Raw genomic sequence first — 24,898 nt, forward strand, 5'->3', positions numbered from 1 at the left:
GTGTTTTTAATAGTCATGTAACTGACTTTCCAGGATTAATAATCACTTCCAGCGCAGGAGCCCATTAGGTCCATTTAATAATCCATTCATGCCAGGCACAGAAATATACCAGACTGAATGGTGATTCAATAAGGATGAAGGTTTCCACACTGAATTTGAAGTGTAATCAGGCTGACCCCCAAAATCACACCGGCTCAGTCAGGGTGACACTGTACCATTTATATTTTGCACCGTGAGTGTCGTTTGCTTTAAAATGTGCGATAGATTTCATTAAGGGAGACTAAAACATGTCTGAAAGGATGATATAGCACAATTTGAACTTTTCTAATTATATATATAATAGCTCAGCTTCCATGGAAGAGAAATTCCCTCTTTCTCTCTCTCTCTGGAGCGCTTTGATCATCTGATACAACTTCCATTTCCTGCAAAACATCACCAGGGTGGTCAGATCGCCGAGACTTATCAGCACAATCCAAAGAATTGCATGTGATTTGAGACAGCACCTGAAATTGACCTAAACTAGTTTACCTACAGTACTGCATCTACCTACTTACATAAGAATGTGAAATATTGCACTTGGTCACAAAAACATTGCCGTTGTGTTTTTTTTGTTTTTCTTTTCTTTACAGCATGTGGAAAACTACTAAATTAAGTCACTGTCTGAAACACACAGTACAGTATGGCACTTAGTTGATCTCTAAGTTTGGAAACATGCAGATTTAATGCAGATGATGGTTTCTAACTGCAGCAGGGAACATACGAGGAAAGACCAGACTCTAGCTAAAAAAGAAAAAGAAAAACAACAACCAAAAAAAAGAAAAAGAAAAACGATTCCCTGCAGTGTTTGGCATGAAAGGGGATTTGGAATAAATGAAAAGAATAAGACAAGGGTGCTCTCTGGATGCGAGTGCCTCCTGCACTATTTTTAGGGATCTAATACTGCTTTGTTGTGGTGGAGTCACTGACTTGTTGATCACTTTTTTTTTCATACTTATTTTTTGTCAAAATGCGTTTGAAGTCGGCAAAAGTGGCCTCCTGCTCTGCATTTCCTCCACTTGTTTTTCTTTTTGATTTATCAGCTCTCGTACCTGTGCTGTGGCCTTGCTCCACAGAGAGGCGTACAAAAGTGACGATAAAACTGGAATGTTCGGGAAGGAAAAGGTACCAAGAGGAAGAAATGAGGAATCAGAGGCCGCTAATTCAACGCTTACTGAAAACTCAGCCCGGATCAACATAAACAACTGCACGTGTAACATCACAGAAAGCAGTTTCCTCTTATCTGCATCCCTCTCCCCTGTCGTCTTCTTCTTCTTCCACCACCATCACCAGGTCTATCCTTTCTAGTAAATGGGAACCTGGTATGTGGGTGCTGCGTTGTTTTCGGTGAATGGTGGGCTCTGGTAGGTCTCCGTGGTCTCGATGGTGGTGCCGCCGCCTCCCGGAGAGTTGGAGGGGTATGGCTGGGTGGGTGCGCCACCGTCCATGTGTTCGGTGGTGAACAGTGTCATGTCTGTGCCGAGCAGATACTTCTGGACCGCACGCACTGTTAGACCAGCCTGGAGGACCGGGAAAAGGGCCACAGAGAGGGAAAAGTGAGTCTGAGACTCAATGTGAGGTATTCCTAATCATAAAAGCACATTATAACTACACTTTAGCAACAAAGGTTTTAAAAAGAAGAATTTTATCATTTATTTTATAGAATTTAGTAGAAATAAAGCCAGCTAATTTATAGGTAAGCTGGCTAGCTAGTTATACAAGCTAGGTAGCTTGTCTGTGCCAACAAAATGTCAGAAAGAAGAAGGGAAAATAGTGAACTGAGTTTACAGCTAACAAAACAGCCCATCATGGAAACCAATAAAACTTCAAGAAGAAGCCAAGAGAGAGTCCAAAAGAAAAGCCTTAAAACAAATAACATTTCTATAGTTAGACTTAAACTAGCTACACTGCAGTATGTGCTAATCGAGAAGTGCTTTAGCAGGTTTTGGTATACTGTGAGCCAGGCAGTTATTACAGTTTTGTAACTTCTGATTAGTTTTTATTTATATTTTATAAAGGCAATGTCAGAGGTAGCATTTAGGAAAATCAGTACAGCTATTACAATAAAAAAAAAGAAACTTTTTGAAAGTCCAAAGTCTCAATAAATACGTACATCAATGCCTCATAAGGCCAGTTGCTGCTGGAGTTTCATAATTAACTTTAGACATGGAATCAACTCAGATAGAAAGATTTCCAGCCTCAGCTCTTGGGGTTAAAGGTGGTTTTGCTTTTAGGTGGTTGGAGGGGCTTACCCAGGTGATTATGGAGAAGAAAGAGAAGGCGATTGCTGCCCGAGCGGCATCTGCTCCTTGGTTGAGTGGCAGTTCTTCAGCTCTGGTCCGAGACCACTGATTGGCGAGGAAGCAGAAACTTACAAAGTATAGAAAGGTCCAGAAACCTGTCAGAAACCAGCAGAGCAATTAATAGTTTATTCAACGTTAGCGTTCCACATAGATGAAAGAGCACCTGTAGGTGTTGATTTCTCCAATTTTTGGACTGGAAGCACTTCTTTGTTCCCTTTTAGAAACATAAAATGCTCCTTAATACTATTTAAAACTTAAATTCAGGTGACAGGTTTCATTCCTTTGAATGTTATTTGAAATAAAGAAGCAAGCTGGTATCTGTAGCATTTTTGTTATTTTTGGGGAACTCCGGCCTTTTGAATCATGATTCCAGGCTTCGTTCACTCACTTCAGTTTCAGACCCTTTAGGCATTCAGTGGTTAGCCTGTGATTTGTCAAAGTGCAGATCTGATTTGAGCAAGGAAATCAATGCTAGTCATGTATATAATTGGTTTTATCCACTCATCAACCAACTTATTTAGGTACACTTTGCTGGTACTATGTTGGACCCCATTTGTTCTTCAGAACTGCCCTAACTCTACCTGGCACAGATTCAACAGTGTGCTGTGGTCATAAAGTTATGGACATGATCAACACCAATCAGTTACCCACAGAGTTAAAAGCCAGGGAATAAAAATAGGTTTTTAACCCTCGGAGGCTTTAAGTCAAAAAAAGCTTTTTTGACTTAAAGCCTCCGAGGGTTAATAAAGACTTAAAAACTGGCACTGATGTAGCCTGTCTAATATGGAGAGGAAGGTTATTCCAAAGCATTGGCACAGCAACAGAGAACGCTCGGTCTCCTCTAAGTTTCAGCCGTGACTTTGGGACCGAAAGCAGCAACTGCTCAGCTGACCGAAGGGAACGAGTGGGGACGTGGGGCTTCAACAAGTCAGACAAATAAACAGGTGCCAGACCATTTAGAGATTTAAAAGCCAATAAAAGGACTTTAAAACGGATCCTGAATTAAATTGGAAGCCAGTGTAAAGAGGCCAAAATCGGAGTGATGTGATCAAATTTTGTTCTGCCAGTTAAAAATCGTGCCGCAGCATTTTGCACTAATTGCAAGCGTGACAAAGTGCCCTGCCCAACCCCTATTAAAAGAGAATTACAATAATCTAAACGTGAGGTAATAAAGGCATGAATAACACTTTCCAAGTCACACTTGGAAAGAAAGGGCTTAACCTTTGATAAACGTCTGAGGTGATAAAATGCTGATTTTACCACCCCGTTTACATGGTCATCAAAGGTGAGTGCAGAATCAATTTTAACTCCAAGATTTGTGATCGAACTCTTTAGTTGGGAAGTCAAAGCTGCAAGATCAACATCCAGAGTATGAGAAGAACGATTTGGGCCAAATAAAATTGCTTCTGTCTTCCGATCATTAAAATTTAAAAAGTTTTTTGCCATCCATGCTTTGACATCAGTAAGGCAGTCAAGCAGAGGTCCAGTTGGGAGACTATCAGAATGACTAAAAGGTAAGTAGAGCTGGCAGTCATCTGCGTATAGATGGAATAGCACTTTATGCTTTCGGAAAATCGCGCCAAGAGGCAAGAGGTACAATGAAAACAATAACGGCCCAAGAATAGATCCCTGTGGCACACCCCAAAGCAGAGGAGCCACAGAGGATGAAGCCGACCCCAACTTAACACAAAAGGTCCTATTTAAAAGATAGGACTTTAACCACAAAAGTGCCGAACCATTTAGATTAAAAGTACATTTTCCAAAAACATCCAGTGCACAGTCCCATTACGCGGTTTGGCATTATGCACTAGTGATGATGTATTTTGTTTGATTTCTTCATTTTTTCTCACAGCAAGACCTTTTAAAAACGAATCACTTCCTGTAGCTGCCATAACTCAGACACACCAGGACAGCCTGGAAGAAATGCTCTGTGCCTTCCCTGTTTGCTTGTGTCTGCGAACAAGACCTCCCATCACATGTCACATCCTCACCTGAGAAGCCGATCTCAAGCATTACAGCCTTCTTCCTGTCTTTAACAGAGCTGATGGAGGAGAACTTGTAGTCAAGCAGGAAGAAGAAGGAGCATGCCAGCAGGCCAACCAGGCCCACGAACACGCCGTAGTTGCACGCGTCTGTGTTCTTATTGAAGATGCAGTGGAGTCGCTCGCTGCCCATGTTGACATAACCCTCGTTCACGATGGAGGCGAAGACCACCAAGGAAAATATCTGTTGTTCGAAGGGAAAGTAGAGGGTGGAGTCAGAGTCAGAACAAAGTGAGCGACAGGAAGGAAGAGCTAGATTAAAGAAAACAACAAAAACAGATTACCATTTAAAGCGATACTGTTTCAGTTTTCTGTCTATCCAGCAAACAAACACTGCTTGCAGACTCACTGGAAGCGGGATTGTGGCTACACTACTCAAAAGCATCTCTCTGAGCATACTCAAACCAAAAGGCATTAACCTAATTTCCCCTCTTTCTCTCTGACCGACTGGAAGAGGTGGATGCTTCGCTTCCCCTAAAGAATCACACAGTCCCGAGGCAGTGTGTGTGTAACTGCACGTAAACCTACTACCATAAACTCCAACTTAAATTTCTCAAGTTCATTTTCAGCCTTTCTTCTTCCCTCTGTTGATCAGCTGACTAACACTCATGGCAGAGTAGGGCCATGTGACTGACACACACACTCACAAAGAAAAAATGCACTCCTACTGGGGGGGGGGGCTTGTGGGTCATATGACAGAGGTGGAGGGGACACACAAAGGAATAATGTCAGGTCCACATTTTAAACTAATCACATGTGTGGATTTAATCTGAGTAGACGCACACTCGGGTGCTTTTAGTGAATCGTTGTGATAAAAAAAATAAAAGCTGCTTAAAAACAATATGTCTTTTTAAGGGTTGGCTTCTCCTTTTACCTGCCTGCTCTAAACTTTGATTCGCTTCTTCCTTAATTAAAAAAATCCTGCTGTGAGATTTCTAACTGACGAATAGCTTTTTTTTTTAAACAAACGAGAGGAAAGGGCATTAACCTAATTGCCTGTTTACTGTGGATTCCCACTACAGACTAGAATTCATTTCCCCCTCCTCCTGAAATAGATTCCTGGTATACTGTCTTCTGTAAACTGCCACTGCAGTGGTGGGAAGTACCACATGGGGCTGGAAGCACAGGGCTACCTTAACGTATATCAAGCAGAGTTTAAAAGGCTCCATCTTGAGTGGCCACAGCTATAAAGTGAGGCAGCTTTTTCTGCATAAGTACATCACAGCGCGTATCTTAACTCGACGTGGCAACCTCTGCATCCAGTCAAATTCTTTAAAATCACGTGATGATGATGACATTAATTGCATACGATCCACTGGCTTCCTTTTGAGGCCCTGGCACCACTGAGGAAGACCTTCTCTGTGTCACCCAGAGGTGATGCGTTTAGCCTACACGAAACGTCAGGGCACGAAGCTTCTCGTGGCCCTCCGTGCGTAACGACGATCGCGGACCAATCACAGGTGGGATGACGAACGGCGACGGCAGTGTAGGGGTAAATCAGCAAAATCATGAGCTGAAAATTGTGACTTAACAGTGTAAACGACAGGTGAAATGATAAATAAGAAGTGGTAGGTCAATGGGACCGTAAATAAGTAGCACAATTGCCCAGAAACGTGAATGCTGATGAGTGAATATGGATGTGCCTCTCTTATTTTCAGCACAACCCGGTCTGCTGCTCAGTGTTTGTTAAACACTGGCAGGTGGCATGTAAAAAAAAAAAGGAAAAAAAGGGAAAGAGAATAGGTGAGGAGAGGTCGTTTACACCTCACAAACACACACATCTGTAGTGAAATCACTGGTCACGGTGTCAGATAAGCACCAGGCCCTGGTTACACCCTGTACAGCACATTTCTGTAAATCATCCCCAGCATTAACATTGATTTCATGTCTCCATTTACACCGCATCCTTATCAGCTTTTAGTGGATTTCTCGAGCCTGTATTTACAGGGAAAACACGTCACTGGTTTCGCGCAGCAACGACAACAGAGAGGACCCCCCACCCCCCACCCCCCGCACACACACACACGGCAGCACCGTGAAAACCCGCTCTCACCCAGGACAGCACTCTGAGGATGGTCTGCGGCTGCTTGGCGAAGGTAATCGGGTCGATAGTGGACCCGGACCGGCCCGCTCCGAACGATCCCACTCCGTCCATCTTCTGTCGCTCTGTGTGTGCGCTCCTCGCGGCTCCACGCTCCCGGCTCCACGGCAGGATGGATGCGCTGCTGCTCGCTGCTGTAGGGACGGGTCCTGCGCGCTCCCAAACGGCGCGCGGGCGCTCGGTGGAGAACGTGCAGGAGCCAGAACGTGCCCACGCTACGGACGAGCGGGATAGGCCATTTATGCCAGAGCTCACTTTAATGTTGTTACACAGGAATAAAACAGGATAATGGAATACAATTATAGGAGGATAGCGTGAGAGCGGGGATAAAACGATGGAGGCCACTTGGACCAATGTTGTTGGTTCAAAATAGAACAGGTTAATGAAATACACATTTATGTTTGACCTCAAAGGGCTTTTGCAGTAGGTTAGTGGGATTAATAATGGCAAAAACAGAGTACACAATACCCGTGTGGGACAGCTTATGTTGCCATACTTTTCCCAAATCTTTGGCCAAACTTTATGTAAACAAATAAAAGTTTAAAAGAAAGGAAACCCAATCTGGGATAAGGTTATTAAAGAGCGCTATTACAAATTACTGTAAGAACTACATGATTTTATTATTATTTTATGCTGTATTTTTAAAAATACAGTAAACTTCTACAAACAACAATGCATTCTGGGAGCCTGTGGAGGACTGTCCGACATTAAATCAAGTATAAAACCTTTCTTGTAAATTTTAAATTAACAGATGCATTGTGGGATTTCCATTTTAGTGTTTCAAGCTCTCTGTTTAGGAGGTTTAAATTTGGCATGTTTTGTAATGTTAAGCACACATTACCACTTATCGTCTGCTAAAAAGGTTAAGGTTAGGTTGGTTGTTGGTAATGCAATCAGTGAGCTTTTGGAGCTTTTGGCACCTCAGATATTTTACGTGGATGAACTGGATTTTATTCTATAAAATTACTGTTTTGAATTACTAGTAAACTTTGCTTAAATCTCCTAACCCTGAGCATATGTCTTTGTTGTCCTGAGCACCATCTAAATCTACAGGTTTACAACTATTCCAGGAGTTTCATATAAGTTAGCATCCAGCTAAGCAGGCTATAAACAATACAGTGGGTGAGACTGTGCGTGCCCCAGTCACAAACACTCTGCGATTATGAAATATGGAATAAAGAAAAGTCTTATGATGGTACAGGAATGCCAAATACCACAGAAAGTATAGTCACAAGTGTCTCATCATGGGATATTTATTCATTCATGAATCCTCAATGATGACTGAACCATAAAAATCAACATTATCAGCCTTACTAAAAATCCCAGCACAGGTTTACAAGTCATTCCTGGTAAATTTATGTACACTGCCTGAGGACACGTGGTTTGTGATTCAATAAATACTACATAAATTAAATAAATGCAACTTGGCTGTACAACCAGTGCATTGTGAATACTAAAAAATATTATATTATTACACCTGGAGAAAAACAAATGTGCCATTTTTAATATTCAGTGAATTGTTTTATGTAAAGTGTTCTGAGAAAGGCCACTGAAGCAGTAGATGTGTTGATTTATACAATGAGGTGCATTTATGGCTGACACCACTAGAAGTCACTAATGTTTTTTGTAGTTTAATAGTCTATGTTTGAGGAAATAAACTGAATGTGTGATGACACTAGGGTTATAAAGGAAATAATTCTAGACAAGATATGGCAGGAGAATATGGCATAAATAGAGAAAAAAATTATATGATCAGTAAAACAAATATAAGAACTCTTCAAAATAAGAGCTTTTATGTAGTCTTTTGAGTCAGTGTGCTTAAATTTTCACAAATGCAATCATTTTGATTAGACATGTTTTATTCCCTCTGGAAAACAGACACATTTCTGTCACACGTTTACACAGTCTAGTGATTTCTGTTGAGTGATTACTTTGTCAGACCAGCAGACAAAACACTGCATAGTGTATAGTAAAAAATGAAATGACAGAAATTTAGAAATTTTACTGGTCCAAAATTTACAGTACTTTAACAAAAGTCTTGACTCTTCATTTCTCTATATTTTGCTGGGAAAATGGGAAATAGGTGCAGTGATATACTGAAACATGCAAAAATACATGAAAATATAGTATACAAGACAAAATGAAAGTTAATATTTCCTATGACTGCCTTTATTCTTCAACACAGTCTGAACTCTCTTAGGCAGCTTTCTTGTCTTTTCTGTGGGTAAGGGGTGGGGGAACTCCAGGCCTCAAGGTCCAGTGTCCTAAAGGTTTTAGATGTATCCTTGATCCAACACAGACAATTTAAATGGCTAAATTACCTCCTCAACATGTCTTGAAGTTCTCCAGAGGCCTGGTAATGAACTAATCATGTGATTCAGGTGTGTTAACCCAGGGTGAGATCTAAAACCTGCAGGACACCGACCCTTGAGGCCTGGAGTTACCCACCCCTGCTTTGAGTAGTCTTCATTAATAGTTCTCCAGGTTTCTTGAAGGACATTCCCAGCTTTACTTTGGATGTCCAAAGATAAACTTTGAAAGACTTTCAGAAAGCCTGGAGAACTATTGCTTAGGACCACTTTGAAAAATTACAAGAAAATCTGGCTCTTGGGAAGCAAAATATAAAGAAATGATGACTCGATATGTTTCCACAGCACTGAAGGTTGGTGATAACGAACCAATACACAGGTGTCTTTGCTCTAATGGTCAAGTGAGAGTCATACCTGGTTAAGCACTTCCAACAAGGAGAGGATTATAATATAACCCAGAATCTTGAGTTTAGTGTTTTGAGTTTCTCTCTATAATATTGCAGAAAACTGTTTTTATGTTTCAGTGCTTTACAAATAAAACTGAACTGAAAGGATCTGAACTCAAGAAACACTGAGGAAAACTATTATGTAATCTTTAATTTTATTAATAGATTAATTATACTATATTAAAACAAAACCAGAAAAACCCAACACTCAAACATGAGCTCAGTTTAGTGGTGTTTTATACCGACGACGGGGTTTACTCGAGTCTTCAAATCTCTCTCAGCACAATCACTCAATCACAGGAGCCATCTTTCCATCCATCTCTCCACCTCTCATCCACACGGGAACAGTCAAACTCAGGCTTCCCCAACCTGACGTTGATGTTGTTGTGAAGACGACAGAACCACTGAGAAAGAGCGTGGCGGCTGCTAGTGTCTGGCTGATTGGTTTTCAATCTGTGGAGAGGAAATGTGGTTTGGTGATCGTGGCATTTCATCCTAAAGCATCTGAAAGTGTGAGGGTGGTAAATAAAAGAGTAAAATATGCCGAATCATTTCTAAGATCCTTTATGTGTGAAGATGTGCGCAAGTGCCGATATGTGACTTTCAGCCCTGTACATTAAATCTGGCAGCACTCGTGTGGTTCTGACCTGTCCCTGAGGTCTTGTGCACATTCATCACATGGGAAGAACTTGGAGAAAATGTTGATGAACTGCCCCATCTCTTGCTGCTGAGTGGTAGATGGATGATCCGGGTAATACGCGGCCATAGTGTGCAGAAAGGACCAAGTGCTGCGGCCCAGCTCTTCCCTGTCCAGCGGACACTGGGGATCTTGTGGCTCTGAATCTGCAGCTTTTGTCTCCTGCAGGATCAACACAGACAGTCACCTGATGAATTCAAGAGAGACTAGTGGCCTGCTGCCCCGTCTGAATGAATGATTTATGGTTGTTTGGTTATCACAAATACATATTGATATCTCTCCAGTTTGCTGGCTGCCATCACAACCAAATCTTAAAACAGTGAATCGCAATGTTACGACATCATAAACTTTACACCGTCGAAGTAATTTGTCAAGTTTCCAGCCTGACTCCATTGTGTCACCTGTGCGGTACCACCACTAGCAGTTGTCGCCTGCTTCTTCTGCATCTTTATCCACGATTTAAAGTCCGTACAAGCCCTGCATGGCTTCTTTTTCACATCCCCGGTCTGCTCCTGCTCTTTACCGGAGCTGTCCTCCGGTGGTCTGCTAGCCATTGGAAAGGGGAATCCTTCAAACGCAGAGGGCACCTGTGATCCTCTCGGTCCCGTGGGCGCAGCCATGCTTACTTTACGTATAAGCTAATACCGCTAACTGAACACTTGACAGGCATGGACGTATAGCTGTTTAAAATGCAAATGCCTCTTAGTGGACGGGTAATTGCTCTTTAATATTTCCTCTACCGTGGCGACAGTGTCATGGTCACAAGCGGTCACTTCCCCGACAGATGTAACGACATCGACACACGCGGTAAAAGTTTCCCCGAGTTTTCTTGTTTCCTCCCGGACATTTCACTGGAACGGACCGTGTTCCGGTTGGTGATGTCGGTTAACTGTGCATGCTGTTGAGTGTATCCTCTGCTAAAGTGTAATTTTCTACAGTATTTCAATAATTTAAGCTGTTGACATTACCCGTGTTGTATTCGGGTGCTCGCTTGCTTTATCATATCCTCACTCTCTGTTTTTGTTTCTCAACTGTTAAAGTGTTACTAGTTGCCCGGTTAGCCGGGCGGCTAACAAAGCTAACAACTCTGGAGTGACACGTTTCTTTTTTTTTTTTATTTGCTGATTTTTTTAACAGTGTAAGCGTTGACACCTGTCTGAACTTCAGCCATGGGAATCCTGGAGAAAATCGCGGAAATAGAGAAAGAAATTTCTCGAACACAGAAAAACAAAGGTGAGAGGGAGAAGTCGCAGCGCTAACTGTTAGCGCCACAATGGACCAACTTGTACCCAGCTGTGTGTGTTTGTCAGCTATGAGTGTTGCATTATACCTCAAGACGAATCAATATTTAGTCTTATTTCCACATTTTGTTTATGCATATGTTAAGTACAATCTAAAAACAACTGTATTGTTGTTATTTTAATTGCAGCATTAACAGCTCCATTATCCCCCCTTTCCATTCACTCTTACTTCCAGCCACTGAGTACCATCTGGGTTTGCTCAAAGCCAAGCTAGCCAAATACAGAGCTCAACTTCTGGAGCCCTCCAAGTCAGCAGGGGCCAAAGGGGAGGGGTTCGATGTCATGAAATCAGGAGATGCCCGTGTCGCTCTCATCGGTTTCCCCTCTGTGGGTAAGGTATGTCAACATGGTGGACGGTGGGTTGTGTTTCCTGGTCTGGACGTAGAAGATAAAGGAGTTTGTGCTTGTCTTCCTCTAATAATGTCTTTATTTTTCCATAATCCTACCACGAGAAAGCAGGGTAAATTTTAGTATGTTCAGGTTTCCTTGAAGCATGCCTTATTCTGATCATTTGCTGGATCCTAATTTATTTTGGAATTTTTTCTGGAATAACTTTTAAAGGCTTTAAAAAGGGTAATTTTGAGCATTAATGTTTGCTTGTACTTTGTAGCAACACCTCTTGTCACCCTCTGAAGGGCTTAGCTTTAAGTCCTGTCTCTTTAAAAAACCCTTCAGTCCAGTTTGTTCTGATTGCTTAGCCCTTATGACAAAGCTGAGGCCAAAATAAAATTTAGTTGCATGCCATAACTCTTATTTGTTGTTTAAATTAGTGTTAAGGGGAGTCTTTGTGATTTATATGGACAGAATTCATAGGCATAGCTAGTTGGTGGTCTCAGAATCTCGTCTCTGCTGGATGATGATATTCTTTGGCTTCATTGAGCAGCAACCTCGAGCTTGTTTAGGGAGCTTTGCAGCCGAGTACAAGGCGATGGAAAAAAGAATTAGCATTTCCAGGTCCAAGGCCATGGTTCTCTACCAGAAAAATGTGGAGTGCTCACTCCAAAGCTGGGACAAGTGGGAATTTCAGGGTCTTGCTAATAAGTAAGGGAATAGTGGGGCGAGAGATTGACAGTTTAATTGGTGCTGCATCAGTACTATAACAGACTGGTAGTCGGTTGTGGTGAAGAGAGAGCTGATCGTGAAAGTAAAGCTGTTGATTTACCAGCTCGTGTTCTGATCCTCCACTGTGGCCACAAGCTCTGGACAGATGGTTCAGGCATCTGACTGGGTTGCCTCCTGGACCATACGTAGGTGATGTGTTTCAGGCATGGGAGGAGGTCTGAGGCCCATCTTTCAGCTGGCTTGGGAAGGCCTCAGTGTTTCCTTAGATAAGCTGGAGGAGGGTGTCAGGGTCACCTGCTGCCCCTGCAGGTGAACATCAGGTTATGTAGAAGGTTGCAGCATAGGGTTAGAATGGGGTTTCTTTTATGGCATAGATCTGATGCAGAAGTATAATTCACGTGTAAGGCTTGGCGCATTTTGGTGGCTGAAGCAAGTAACAGAAGAACTCTGGAGTACACAGTGTTTCATGTGAGAGAGAAGGACTCACTTTGCCTTTGTAACACTACAAACATGTCAAAAGGCTGCGTAACATACTAAAACACCATCTTTGACTAACGTTGACACTTTCATTCTCTGCTGTGTTCTGCAGTCCACCTTCCTTAGCTTGATGACATCAACGGAAAGTGAAGCTGCTTCCTATGAGTTTACAACCCTCACCTGCATACCTGGTGTCATAGAGGTACACACATCTACATTAAAAATATTTTGACACATACAGTGTGTTAAGCGCTGTATCTTGAAACTCTTCTACTCTGTTTTCCCTCAGTATAAAGGGGCCAACATCCAGCTGCTAGATCTGCCGGGAATCATTGAGGGTGCTGCTCAAGGTACACTTAGGATTTATATTTTTATATTTTGTCGCTTTAAATTTAAAGTGTACAGAGACTTTAATATTTAGGTATAAGGGTGTGGTTTTTATAGTTGTGGTTAGAATTATTTATAAACAGATGAATATGATTTTACATGTATTTGTTGCTGTGTTTAATATTGTGGGGAAAGGGAAAACCAAATCATACCTGTGGAAGTAAGTGCTTCTAAAAACTGTGGAAAAAAACATGAATAAAAGACCTTAATTTGTAGTTGTTGTGTTAAGCTGATCTCTAACTTTTATACTTCTTATAGGCAAGGGTAGAGGTCGACAGGTGATCGCTGTTGCCAGGACGGCAGATGTTGTCGTCATGATGTTGGATGCCACCAAAGGAGATGTTCAGAGGTTTGTGAGTTTGGAGAGCTTGGATGGAGTTTCAGGGACACACAAGTGTTTATTTAGAATTCTTATCCAAACATATTCTTTGTTTGGTTTTTTGTTTGTTTTTAGGGCACTTCTAGAAAAGGAGTTGGAGTCAGTGGGCATCAGACTCAACAGAACAAAACCCAATATTTATTTCAAGGTACAGTGTGTATATTTGTCTTTTTTTTGTCTCACAGTTGGAATAACTGAAATAAGAAGATTGTAAACAGCATCCACTAACAGCCATTTGGCTGTTTGTTCTCTATATGTAAATGTTGATTTGATGGTGGCAATAACTACTGAAGGGGTTTAGCAAAATATCAACACAGCAGTCTGCTCTTTCCCTGACTCTTGCAATACATTATCAATACACTAAACATTTGCAGATATTTATATTTTTATCAATACATCTGTTCTAAATTCCTGCCAGTTTGAGTTACCGGAGTTAATCTTTCATGGTGCACATTAAATAAATAGAGTTGACTGTCTGAGACGGTGCAAATATCAAACATCCTGGACGGCAGAGTTATCTTTGAGTTACCTAATTGAACTGAGATATTATTAACACCGAATAACTCTAACTATACTTTAACTATAATAATCTTTTTATTATTGTACAGCTGGTCCTTTTGGAGTTCACAGCAGATCATCTGCCTCCATCTAACCCTGTCTTTAGCATCCTCCTCTGTCATACCAACTCTCTACATGTCCTCCTTCACTTGAGTCTCCTCTCAGGTTTTCCTCTTTGCCTCCTGCCTTGCAGCTCCATATTCAGCATCCTTTGTCCAGTATAGCCACTGTCTCTCCTCTGCAAAAGTCTGAATAACTATACTAATAATACCCTATATGCACAAAGCAGTGATTTGATGTTTTCCTCTAAGTGATTCTTTGTGATGTGCGATTCTGCTTTTAGCTACAGACATCACGATATACCACAAATGACCACGTTATGTATCACTGGTATTTTTGAAGCTGGAAAACAAACATTAATTTCAGCGCAAATGTGCTTTTTTTTTCTTCCCCTGTAGCCCAAGAAAGGTGGCGGCCTCTCCTTCAACTCCACAGTTCCTCTCACCCAGTGCTCGGAGAAGCTCGTTCAGCTCATACTTCATGAATATAGTATCCTTCGTTGATCTCTTTGATGTACATTTAGCCCAGTTAGCATTTCTGTGACATAATTTGTGAGTAGGCTGCAGAAGTGTCTGGTTATTCCTTTAATTCTGCTCCTCAGAAATCTTTAATGCAGAGGTTCTCTTCAGGGAGGATTGCACACCAGACGAGTTCATTGACGTCATTGTTGGGAACAGAGTTTACATGCCTTGTCTATATGTGAGTCAGTTAAAGCCTTGGACTTATTTAGAAGCTTCCTTGTCATTTTAGAGAGATTTGAGATGATTTTCTGTTTTTTGACTCATAACAAAAGGGAAATAATTTTGAGATATTGGGCAAATCTCTTGAACTTTGACTGTGTGTGTGTGTGTGTGTGTGTGTGTGTGTGTGTGTGTGTTCACAGGTGTACAATAAGGTGGATCAAATCTCCATTGAGGAAGTGGACCGCCTAGCACGCAGACCTCACAGTGTTGTCATCAGGTCAGATATCTTTCCACAGGTTCACAAGAAATAAACACCATAATGTTGTTGTTCACATGTTGAAATAAATTGCCAATCAATCAATCAATCAATGTAAGTTAGCTAACTGGCTCCAGAGTAGAGTCCAAATCAAATCATGATATTTTAAGAAACTTTGCAATAACGCTCACAATTTCCGACAATGAAGGGGGAAAAAAATGCAACGTTTTATTGATGTTTGCAGGAACCAGTGTTTGTTCGTGTCATTAAATGAAGGATATTTTCCATCCTCCTTTTCCAGTGAGCTGCCACTGATGACACCACCTAATTTGAGTGCCAGCAGCAGCATTATATCCATGATATAATGGATATAATGTAATATAATATAAAGCATGATGCAAATGTGAACTCTAAAGCAGCTTAAGTTGTGTTAGTAACTTCTATCCACATGAAGCTAAGCTTGTGTGGGCTCCAGTGGCACTCGTCGTCTCCTTTGTTTACCTTTAAAAAGTATTTTGACTAGTTGAAGGTCTCTGAAATAGCTCCCTTTAAGTGCCTTATTACTAAGTAATTGTAATCATGGGGGACATGCCTGGGAATCTAAACACATGACGTTGCTATAGCAATGATATTGCGATATGACATTTTTATATTATATAAAAACTTTGTATGTGCACAGTCCAGTTTCTTTAGTCACTTTTAAAATACAAGAAACAGACACATAAAACCTGCTGGCTTAAGTAAAACAATGCAACTTATAATTGTGATTCACTCATGCTCGTGTAGTTGCAGCAGCACAGAAGGAATTCCTTTATTTTGCCTCTTTGGTCCCATTTTCAGCTTAATTAGAAGGTTGGAGGGATTCACAGAGTTTGTTTGTTTTGTTTTTTTTTCTCAAATGAGAGCAGTCACTTCACACCTTTTCTGTTTGTATGAAGGAGGTAAAAGTATCCTATTTTTCTGACTGTATGTTTCAGTTGTGGGATGAAGCTGAATCTGGATTACCTTCTGGAAAGGTTGTGGGAATATCTGGCTCTGATCTGCATTTATACAAAGAAAAGAGGAGGTATCCACATGTGCACACATGTATTTTTCTCTTAGTCATTTGTGAGACTTTTGTCTTACATGGATGAATATACACTAGATCTAAATTAATTTACCCTTTTCTGCTTTCTCTGTTAGAGCGCCCTGACTTTAATGATGCCATCATCATGAGAAGAGGAGCAAGTGTAGAACATGTGGTAAGGAAAGCGCATTTTCAAGTCAGATGCTTTTACACGCATAATAAGTTAGAAGCAAACTATGTGTACAGTGGGGCAAAAAAGTATTTAGTCAGCCACCGATTGTGCAAGTTCCCCCACTTAAAATGATGACAGAGGTCAGTAATTTGCACCAGAGGTACACTTCAACTGTGAGAGACAGAATGTGAAAAAAAAATCCATGAATTCACATGGTAGGATTTGTAAAGAATTTATTCGTAAATTAGGGTGGAAAATAAGTATTTGGTCACCTCAAACAAGGAAAATCTCTGGCTCTCACAGACCTGTAACGTCTTCTGTAAGAAGCTTTTCTGTCCCCCACTCGTTACCTGTATGAATGGCACCTGTTTGAACTCATCATCTGTATAAAAGACACCTGTCCACAGCCTCAAACAGTCAGACTCCAAACGCCGCCATGGCCAAGACCAAAGAGCTTTCGAAGGACACCAGGAAAAGTATTGTAGACCTGCACCAGACTGGGAAGAGTGAATCTACAATAGGCAAGCAGCTTGGTGTGAAAAAATCAACTGTGGGAGCAATCATCAGAAAATGGAAGACATACAAGACCACTGATAATCTCCCTCGATCTGGGGCTCCACGCAAGATCTCATCCCGTGGGGTCACAATGATCATGAGAACGGTGAGCAAAGATCCCAGAACCACACGGGGGGACCTGGTGAATGACCTGCAGAGAGCTGGGACCAAAGTAACAAAGGTCACCATCAGTAACACACTACAACGGCAGGGAATCAAATCCCGCAGTGCCAGACGTGTTCCGCTGCTGAAGCCAGTGCATGTCCAGGCCCGTCTGAAGTTTGCCAGAGAGCACATGGATGATACAGCAGAGGATTGGGAGAATGTCATGTGGTCAGATGAAACCAAAGTAGGACTTTTTGGTATAAACTCAACTCGTCGTGTTTGGAGGAAGAAGAATACTGAGTTGCATCCCAAGAACACCATACCTACTGTGAAGCATGGGGGTGGAAACATCATGCTATGGGGCTGTTTTTCTGCCAAGGGGACAGGACGACTGATCCGTGTTAAGGACAGAATGAATGGGGCCATGTATCGTGAGATTTTGACCCAAAACCTCCTTCCATCAGTGAGAACTTTGAAGATGAAACGAGGCTGGGTCTTCCAACATGACAATGATCCAAAACACACCGCCCGGGCAACAAAGGAGTGGCTCCGTAAGAAGCATTTGAAAGTCCTGGAGTGGCCTAGCCAGTCTCCAGACCTCAACCCCATAGAAAATCTGTGGTGGGAGTTGAAAGTCCGTGTTGCTCGGCGACAGCCCCAAAACATCACTGCTCTCGAGAAGATCTGCATGGAGGAATGGGCCAAAATACCAGCTACTGTGTGTGCAAACCTGGTAAAGACCTATAGTAAACGTTTGACCTCTGTTATTGCCAACAAAGGTTGTGTTACAAAGTATTGAGTTGTATTTTTGTTATTGACCAAATACTTATTTTCCACCCTGATTTACGAATAAATTCTTTACAAATCCTACCATGTGGATTCATGGATTTTTTTTTTTTTTCACATTCTGTCTCTCACAGTTGAAGTGTACCTCTGGTGCAAATTACTGACCTCTGTCATCATTTTAGGTGGGGGAACTTGCACAATCGGTGGCTGACTAAATACTTTTTTGCCCCACTGTATGTGCACAGTCTAATTTTTGTCTTTAAATACTTGCAGTGTCATCGAATCCACAGAACTTTAGCCAGCCAGTTCAAATATGCCCTGGTTTGGGTAAGTTCAAGTTTCCAGGGTCAACAATCTTCAGAGACACATTTTCTGCTTGTCCTATGAACCGTTTGAGCTAACTCTGTACAATTGTACTCTTGACTAGAGTAAACATAGTCTGCTGACGTCCTGGTCACAGGGCATTTAGAACAGACACTTTCTTTCTACTAGAGATGTAAAGCAAAATTCTCATTTTGAAACATAGAGCAGAGAAGGCAAATAAATATACAGTTTACACTTGAACATGAAGCCCTTTGATTGAAGGGGAACTAAAATGTGTTGTCTCTCGGTCTTTTAGGGAACCAGTACCAAGTACAGCCCTCAGAGAGTGGGCCTAACGCACATCATGGAGCACGAGGATGTCATCCAAATTGTTAAGAAGTAAAAGAAAAGAAGAAGAAAAGCTTCTGTTTGGACAGAGGAGGAACTCGCCAGGAGAGGAGGAAAAAATAAACTGTATAGTAGAGAATAAAAACAAAATAATACCCACCATCCTTATTTTGTATATGGAAATTAAGAGAGGCAGTGAATCAAAGACCTTACAAGAATTGGATAAGGACAGAAAATGGTGCATTTTACCTTTTGATTAAGATAAAGAGAACACAAGATGCATTGATTCAGAGAGAACATGGATAAAATAAAGTCCATACAACATTTCCAGTCTTTTTATGTGTGTTTTATTTGTAGCCTTATCTCAATCTTAGATTGAGGCGCATGCAAACATGTATGTTTTTGTGTCCTTTATTATTATTTTTATTTTTTTATTTATTTTTTTGTTACACTTCTTTTGTCAAAGTAAAGATTACTTTTTGGCATTTTATTGTCTGACTTTGAATTTGGTCATTTATAGCAATAATAATCCAGTTAAATTGTATTTGCATAGCACAGGTTCACCACAAAAGTCGTCTCAAGGTGATTTGTAAAGAGAACGCCAACAATCAGAAAATCCTAATGAGTGACATTCAGCTGTGGTGGGAAGGAAGAACTCCCTTTTAGCAGGAAGAGACCATCCAGCAGAATGAGGCTCAAAAGTTCATTATGTGAACATGCAATTATTTTTAATGAATTTGTTTTGTCATGTGAACTTTTTCCATTGTCAGAGCAATGATGCCTTTGAATTTATAAGCCGAGTAAACAAACTTATAGCAGCACTAGCGGTTCTATTTTATTCTACTTTCTGCTTTTACTCATATTTCTGTTGTAATTATGATTGTGTTTTGGACTTCATACCATTTATTTTTAAAGAATTAATAGTTTTCAGTTTAAGTGCATTATTAAGCAATTCAAGCTATGTAGCAAGCAATAGTACTATCCAAAAACCTCAAACCACCCTTTATTTTTTGAATAGTTTCATATTTTCTGGGTAAAATGGCTGCAGTAATTTATGCACACACATAAGTGTAAATGGAGTATATAGGGCAAAAACAGTGTTTCAACAATTCTAACAAACTTGAAAGTCAGTATTTGATGTGACCACCTCAGTCTTCAGGAATAGTTCTCCACATTTCTTCAAAGCTCTTCTTTGAAAAGTCGAGAAGTAGGCCAAAATAACAAAAATTGTCATTGTCCAAAAATGTATGAACCAAACTGCATGCCTACATCATCATAAGCTTAAGGTCAAGGGTGAGAAAAGGCAAGTCTTTTCCCTTCGTATGTGTCAAATTAGATTTGCACTAAAGCCACAGGCAACTCCCTTTTAAGTAGAAAGGCGTAGTGGTGGTCCCAAATAAATGGGAATCCTACAAAGGTCTAACTAACAGTGATAAAGACTATCACAAAAGGCCAGCTGTGACTTTAAAATGTTTTTGTCACATGAATCCTTCAGGTGCACAGTAGCTGATGGGGATGTCCCCTCTGAGCTCCCCCTCCCATACTGCCTCCTTGCAGCCGAATTGTTTGTATAGCTGTATCCAACGCTCCAAAGCAAGCTGACCATTTGTCTTTCAGAAAGTGTGGACTCCCAGCCAATGGACCCCATTCACTCGCGCACACACAAGCATAATAGGGCCATTAAAAATTCACAAGCATCTCTTCAGTCTAGGAGACGAGGACTGAGTGGATGCTTTATACTAGAAAGAGAGAGGGGGGCTGTGAGTTGACAGGGTTGTACTTCAAGATGCCTTAAAGATGTCTCATCGAGTGTGTCATGGATGGAGACATTCTGCTTTGAAATTACCTGAGCAGGAGAGGAGAGATGGTGGGATGATATCGTGGTGCAGAAACAGAAACAAAGGTACTGTTGGCTGGGTGTGTGCTGAGTGGTGCAGGTATGACACTTGATGCTGTTTGGCTCCATATGGCATGGCTAAGCGTGAGTGAGTGTGTGGGGTGCAGGTGTCCATGAGCTAGAGTTGTGTCCTTGTTCATTAGCTGTTTAAAGCAATGAGCTGAGAGAGCACATTTAGTGTGTGAGAGGAAGAAGTAGCTTGTAATTCCTGGATGTAAATAACTTTTTTCACAGCTTGGTGAATAACCGTTAGAAACACTTGACTGGGTTACCTATGAGTCACCAACGCATCTATAGCTCCACAACTGCTGCACCTTGTGGTTAACTGAAACCAAAAGTGCATCTTACCTTTGAGATAAGACAATCATAACATGAGGGCCAGGGTCATGACCTGCTGAGACAGTGTGGCTGTTTTTCACACTAAAAGTCTTTCCTGTCTCTCTACTGCAGCTATCATAGTCTGTAATTTTTTTCTGTTCTTATATATTTTTTTCTGTTTTTAGTTTAGACTGAGGTTGTTTGTTTTAGTTTAGTATTTACTCTTTGGAAACGTTTAGCTTTATTGTGATTTATATTAGTGTCAGAGACAGTTTTTAACCATGGTATGCAAAGTCAGCCCACCAGGGGGCAGCACAAGCGAGGGAAGGAAAAAAAGGTGTGACTTTCACTATAAATACTATTAACCATTAATCTGGAAAAATAATCCCACATTATTTAACTGTACAGTAATAATAATATTATTAGACTAAACCTGCTCTCTGGAATTGTATTTTTTTAGATAATAAAATTTAATTACGTTATATAGTCTGCATCTATTTATTTATTTATTTATTCCTAATTCATTTTATTATAATAGTCATTCACACTTTCAGTTTTTGGTTTAGTTTTAATATAATAATGGGGTATTGAGTTTTGTGACCCCTGAAAGCATTATGACAATGTCAAAACTGCCAAAACAGAAGAAGACAAAAAGAAAAGAAGAGGGGGAAAAGATAACAGAGACAGAGGTACAATGAAGTTAATGTGATGAAAATATTTGTCTGTTGTTTTAGCTATCGAGCAGAGTGTAGCGTTAACATGCTAATTTGCTAGTTTTGAATAGCAGTATCCTTTAGCCTAGCATGGCTTGCTAATCAATAAATAGCTTGTTTTAACATAAGCTAAAGTACTGCAGCATTTTATAATAAATATGTACAGTACAGATATCAAAGACAAAGCTATTCAGTGTCTTGTGTGTCTTAAATCTTGCCATGGCAAAGTGTTTAGAGGCAGGACTGATGGTACAGTGAGGTATTTGTCAGGGAAAGGATTTAAGAAGTCCATAACACCTTTTAACAGGGACAAAGGCTTCACTCACAATTTCCTTGTCCCAGTTTTGATAAACAAATGCACCAAAGGATCTTCAGGTACCTTGTGTTGATGAATTGTATATTTTTATTTTAGTTAGATTGTAAGTACAAAGTAATTTTTTTTTTTTAAATATAGTCTAGTTTAGATTTTTTTTAAATTTAGTTTAATATATTCACCCTTTCAGTTTTTGGTTTAGTTTTAGTTGACTATAATAATCTGTAATATATTTGTAACTCCCTAAATGAGGTAGACTATGTTTATTTACGCAGATAACAGTTTTTCACAAATTTTACTTAAAGAAGGGTACAGTGAGGTTTTTGGACAGTGACCTTTTATTGCAATTTTGCTTCTCAACACCATTATAGTGGATTTGAAGTCCAACATTTAAGATATACCAACTTTCAACTTTAATTCAAAGGATTTAGCAAAAGTGTTGCATTGTCTATTTAGGAATTGCAACTATTTTTAAATATTCCTCCATTTTCAGAAGCTGGAAATAAATTGAAGTAGCCACCTTCAGTTGCTGCCTGTTTGTGGGTTGTTCTGCATTCAGTTTTGTATTTGGTAATTGAAAAGCACGCTCTGTTGGGTTGATATCGGGTGACTGACTTGGTCTTTGAAGAATATCTGATTTCTTTTCCTTGTCTTTGAGAGACTCTTGGGTTGCTTTTGTAGTTTGCTTTGGGTCATTATCCAGCTGCACTTTGAAGAGGAGTCGGTTTAGCAGCGTTTGGCTGAATCTGAGCAGATAAAATAATAATAATATAACTCTGTACACTTGACAGTCCTCCTGGTACTTACATCAGCAGTCACATTACTCAAAAAAACAAACCCAAACTGACTTGATTCAGTTAGCATTCACACCATAATATTGCCTCCACCATGACTTAAAGACATTGTATTATGGTTTGGATCGGGAGCTGTTTGTGTCATCTTCCATACTCTCTTCCCAGTGTTCTGGTACACGTGGTTTCATTTGTCTAAAGATGTTTTTTTCAGAACTGGGCAGGTGATGTGGATTGTAGACTTTGACAATGATTTGGTTAGATGCTGTGAAATTGTGTTTCCTGACATGAAAATAACTCTGTGATTGTGCACTTTAGCTGTCTTATCTGGTCCTTCAGGCCATCATTATTGATTTGGCCACTCCTAAACCTTCTTCTATCTATCTCTAATAGGTTTATTTTCTTCTATTTCAGCCCACTGATGGCTCTTTCATTTGCATTGATCTCTGGGCCTCATTGAAAAATTCCAGTGAAGAGCTGCTAAATGCAAGCTCAAGACTTGGAATAAACTTTAAATGTCTTTAACCGTCCACAGGTCTCGTCTGTCCATGAAGCTGCACGTTAGTCGATGGTTTAAATTATTTTGAGCCTTCATGAATGTTAATCCAACGATAATGTTATCCCCTTTGAATTAAAGCTGAAAGTCTACACTCCAGTCACATCACGATTGCTTGATTTAAAATCCATTGCGGTGGTGTGCAGGGGCAAAAGTACAGAAACATGTGTCACTTTACAAAAAACCTACATACCTGACTGTATGGGCTGAGAAAACTTCATTAAAAATAGTAAGCAGACATGCAAGTCTCACGAGACGCTAAGTTGAATAGTAGTTAGTGGGAACCAAGCTTTGCTTTTTTTAATAAATATTTTTTTAGGGTGCCTTGAAAAATAATTACAGACAAAATCACACTGTGAATAATCACATTTGACAAAAAGTGTAAAATTACAAATGTACAAAACAACATACAGAACTCAAGCGTTGATCTGAGAGCCTGGATCACGTTGTCTCTCCTGCCCTCTTGTGCTTCATTTTGCTCACTACATGAAGTTGCATACTTGAGTTAAGAGTCCAGTTATCACTGTGTTTACTGCAGTGAAAAGTTAACAAACAGAAGATGACTAAATGTCACCTACAAAGAAATCTAAATGTTTAAAAGTTGCCAAATGAGAGCAACAGTTGAATTTATCTGACAGTATAAAAAAAAATTATTATAAAACAAAAAAAAAACCCTCTAGCAGATCATTACATGAAGGAACCTTTTAAAAAACAAAAAACAAGCGCGTCCATGCTCACAGGTGTACACACGGGTGATCACACCCACAAACTACACCCTTTTTGGCTCCTACCTCAAAGCACACTGTGCTCTGTTGATCTTATGTGCTGCACAATAATGTTTAACATTTAGTATTTACTGTCATATTCCCATATATCATTGTGATGTTGTTTATTCTATTACTCTTGTTCTCTTCTGCTTGTTTTCTTTTTTCTTTCTCAGCAGGTGACCCAGGTGATTGATATATGCATTTTTTTTCTTTTTTTCTTTTTTTCTTTTTCTGCTCATTCTGTTGGTTTTTGGTTTTTGCCCTTCTCCCCCGTCCCTCTTCTCAGCTGTTTCTCTTTCCCTCTTTCTTTCTCCCCTTCTTTCCCCCAGTCAAGTCTGTCCCATATTCAGTAAGTGAAAATAAAATAAACAATAAAAGGTGAATCAAATGGACCATTACGGCAAGGCTGGGATGGTCAATTTGGTAAAGTAAATCCGTTGGGCATCTTTCTTTGCCTTTAGGCAACAATTCTGATGGCAAAAGAGCCAAACGGGACAGGCAAAAAAAAATTAAAAAAAATATAAAAAAAATTGGACATTGTGAAAGGGTCTATATTGTTTTAGCCAATTGGTTCAACCATAAGAGATCAAACCAAGTGTTGAATGTGCAAATTAACTTTTTAGAAGTTGGACATTTCTGTATTTTGATCCTTCATTGACCTTAAGAAATATTCCAATGATTTGAGATATTGAATATCTTATTTTCAAGAGATATATGCCATTTTCTTCCACTTGGAGCCTGTCCCATGTTTCCCATAACCATGAAAAAAAGGATTGAGACTTTTCATGGATACAGAATATGTAAGTTCACCTTTTTTGAAATACTTTTTAAAATGAAAAAATATTCTAGCTGTGAAAGATTAAGAAGAATATGATTACAAAATACAAATGTCTCATTGCTTTTGATGTTTTTATCCTTAGTTAAAGAAACATTTGTGCAGTTTCATGTCTCTATAGACAGCAAGACATATTTAACTACTCATATTACCACTACTTCAGTTGTCAGAAAATGTTTGCTCAGCTGCTACAAGAATAGAGTTTTACCTTTTGCACTAAGTTATATAAAACACTCTGCAGTAATATCTGTGGATGTTAGTTTCTATAGACATTGT

At 40.1% G+C, this 24,898-nt stretch overlaps 3 protein-coding genes across 4 annotated transcripts; 1 reads left to right on the forward strand and 2 right to left on the reverse strand.

Moving 5' to 3' along the window:
• Positions 1–1,340: 1,340 nt before the first annotated feature.
• Positions 1,341–6,536, reverse strand: syngr3a (synaptogyrin 3a). The gene is made up of 4 exons (XM_085352179.1): positions 6,435–6,536; positions 4,331–4,565; positions 2,289–2,434; positions 1,341–1,556 (listed from the first exon to the last, which is right to left on the reverse strand). The coding sequence occupies exons 1-4, from the start codon at positions 6,534–6,536 to the stop codon at positions 1,341–1,343; spliced, it is 699 nt and encodes a 232-aa protein (XP_085208305.1).
• A 2,926-nt stretch (positions 6,537–9,462) lies between these two features.
• On the reverse strand, positions 9,463–10,735 carry gfer (growth factor, augmenter of liver regeneration (ERV1 homolog, S. cerevisiae)). Its single transcript, XM_085352180.1, has 3 exons — positions 10,336–10,735; positions 9,885–10,096; positions 9,463–9,690 (listed from the first exon to the last, which is right to left on the reverse strand). The coding sequence occupies exons 1-3, from the start codon at positions 10,552–10,554 to the stop codon at positions 9,528–9,530; spliced, it is 594 nt and encodes a 197-aa protein (XP_085208306.1). The 5' UTR covers positions 10,555–10,735; the 3' UTR covers positions 9,463–9,527.
• Positions 10,736–10,794: 59 nt separating this feature from the next.
• Positions 10,795–18,721, forward strand: drg2 (developmentally regulated GTP binding protein 2). Of its 2 annotated transcripts, XM_085352183.1 has the most exons (14): positions 10,795–10,858; positions 11,072–11,167; positions 11,411–11,571; positions 12,887–12,976; positions 13,064–13,124; positions 13,420–13,510; positions 13,616–13,688; positions 14,557–14,647; positions 14,760–14,857; positions 15,042–15,118; positions 16,075–16,163; positions 16,280–16,338; positions 18,055–18,108; positions 18,401–18,721. In XM_085352183.1, exons 2-14 carry the CDS (start codon positions 11,104–11,106, stop codon positions 18,485–18,487), a joined length of 1,095 nt encoding a protein of 364 aa, XP_085208309.1. In that variant the 5' UTR covers positions 10,795–10,858; positions 11,072–11,103; the 3' UTR covers positions 18,488–18,721. The 2 variants fall into 2 exon arrangements, with proteins under 2 accessions (XP_085208309.1, XP_085208310.1); XM_085352184.1 differs by lacking the exon at positions 10,795–10,858 and having other exon boundaries at positions 10,871–11,167.
• Positions 18,722–24,898: the final 6,177 nt, after the last annotated feature.

The sequence above is a fragment of the Diplotaxodon limnothrissa genome, linkage group LG4, assembly GCF_057381915.1.
Source record: "Diplotaxodon limnothrissa isolate DT_005_m linkage group LG4, D_limnothrissa_male_GT1.1, whole genome shotgun sequence".
Classification (NCBI taxonomy): Eukaryota; Metazoa; Chordata; class Actinopteri; order Cichliformes; family Cichlidae; genus Diplotaxodon; species Diplotaxodon limnothrissa.

Excerpts from the sequence above, each read along its gene's own strand:
- drg2 (XM_085352183.1), top strand. The coding sequence starts at position 11,104 with ATGGGAATCCTGGAGAAAATCGCGGAAATAGAGAAAGAAATTTCTCGA. Across the intron at positions 11,572-12,886 it reads GTTTCCCCTCTGTGGGTAAG|TCCACCTTCCTTAGCTTGAT; the intron begins GTATGTCAACAT and ends TGTGTTCTGCAG. Across the intron at positions 13,125-13,419 it reads CATTGAGGGTGCTGCTCAAG|GCAAGGGTAGAGGTCGACAG; the intron begins GTACACTTAGGA and ends TACTTCTTATAG.
- gfer (XM_085352180.1), bottom strand. The coding sequence starts at position 10,554 with ATGGCTGCGCCCACGGGACCGAGAGGATCACAGGTGCCCTCTGCGTTT. Across the intron at positions 10,097-10,335 it reads CTAGTGGTGGTACCGCACAG|GAGACAAAAGCTGCAGATTC; the intron begins GTGACACAATGG and ends TTGATCCTGCAG. Across the intron at positions 9,691-9,884 it reads GCACAAGACCTCAGGGACAG|ATTGAAAACCAATCAGCCAG; the intron begins GTCAGAACCACA and ends TCCTCTCCACAG.
- syngr3a (XM_085352179.1), bottom strand. The coding sequence starts at position 6,536 with ATGGACGGAGTGGGATCGTTCGGAGCGGGCCGGTCCGGGTCCACTATC. Across the intron at positions 4,566-6,434 it reads TCCTCAGAGTGCTGTCCTGG|ATATTTTCCTTGGTGGTCTT; the intron begins GTGAGAGCGGGT and ends TTCGAACAACAG. Across the intron at positions 2,435-4,330 it reads GCTTGAGATCGGCTTCTCAG|GTTTCTGGACCTTTCTATAC; the intron begins GTGAGGATGTGA and ends GGTTTCTGACAG.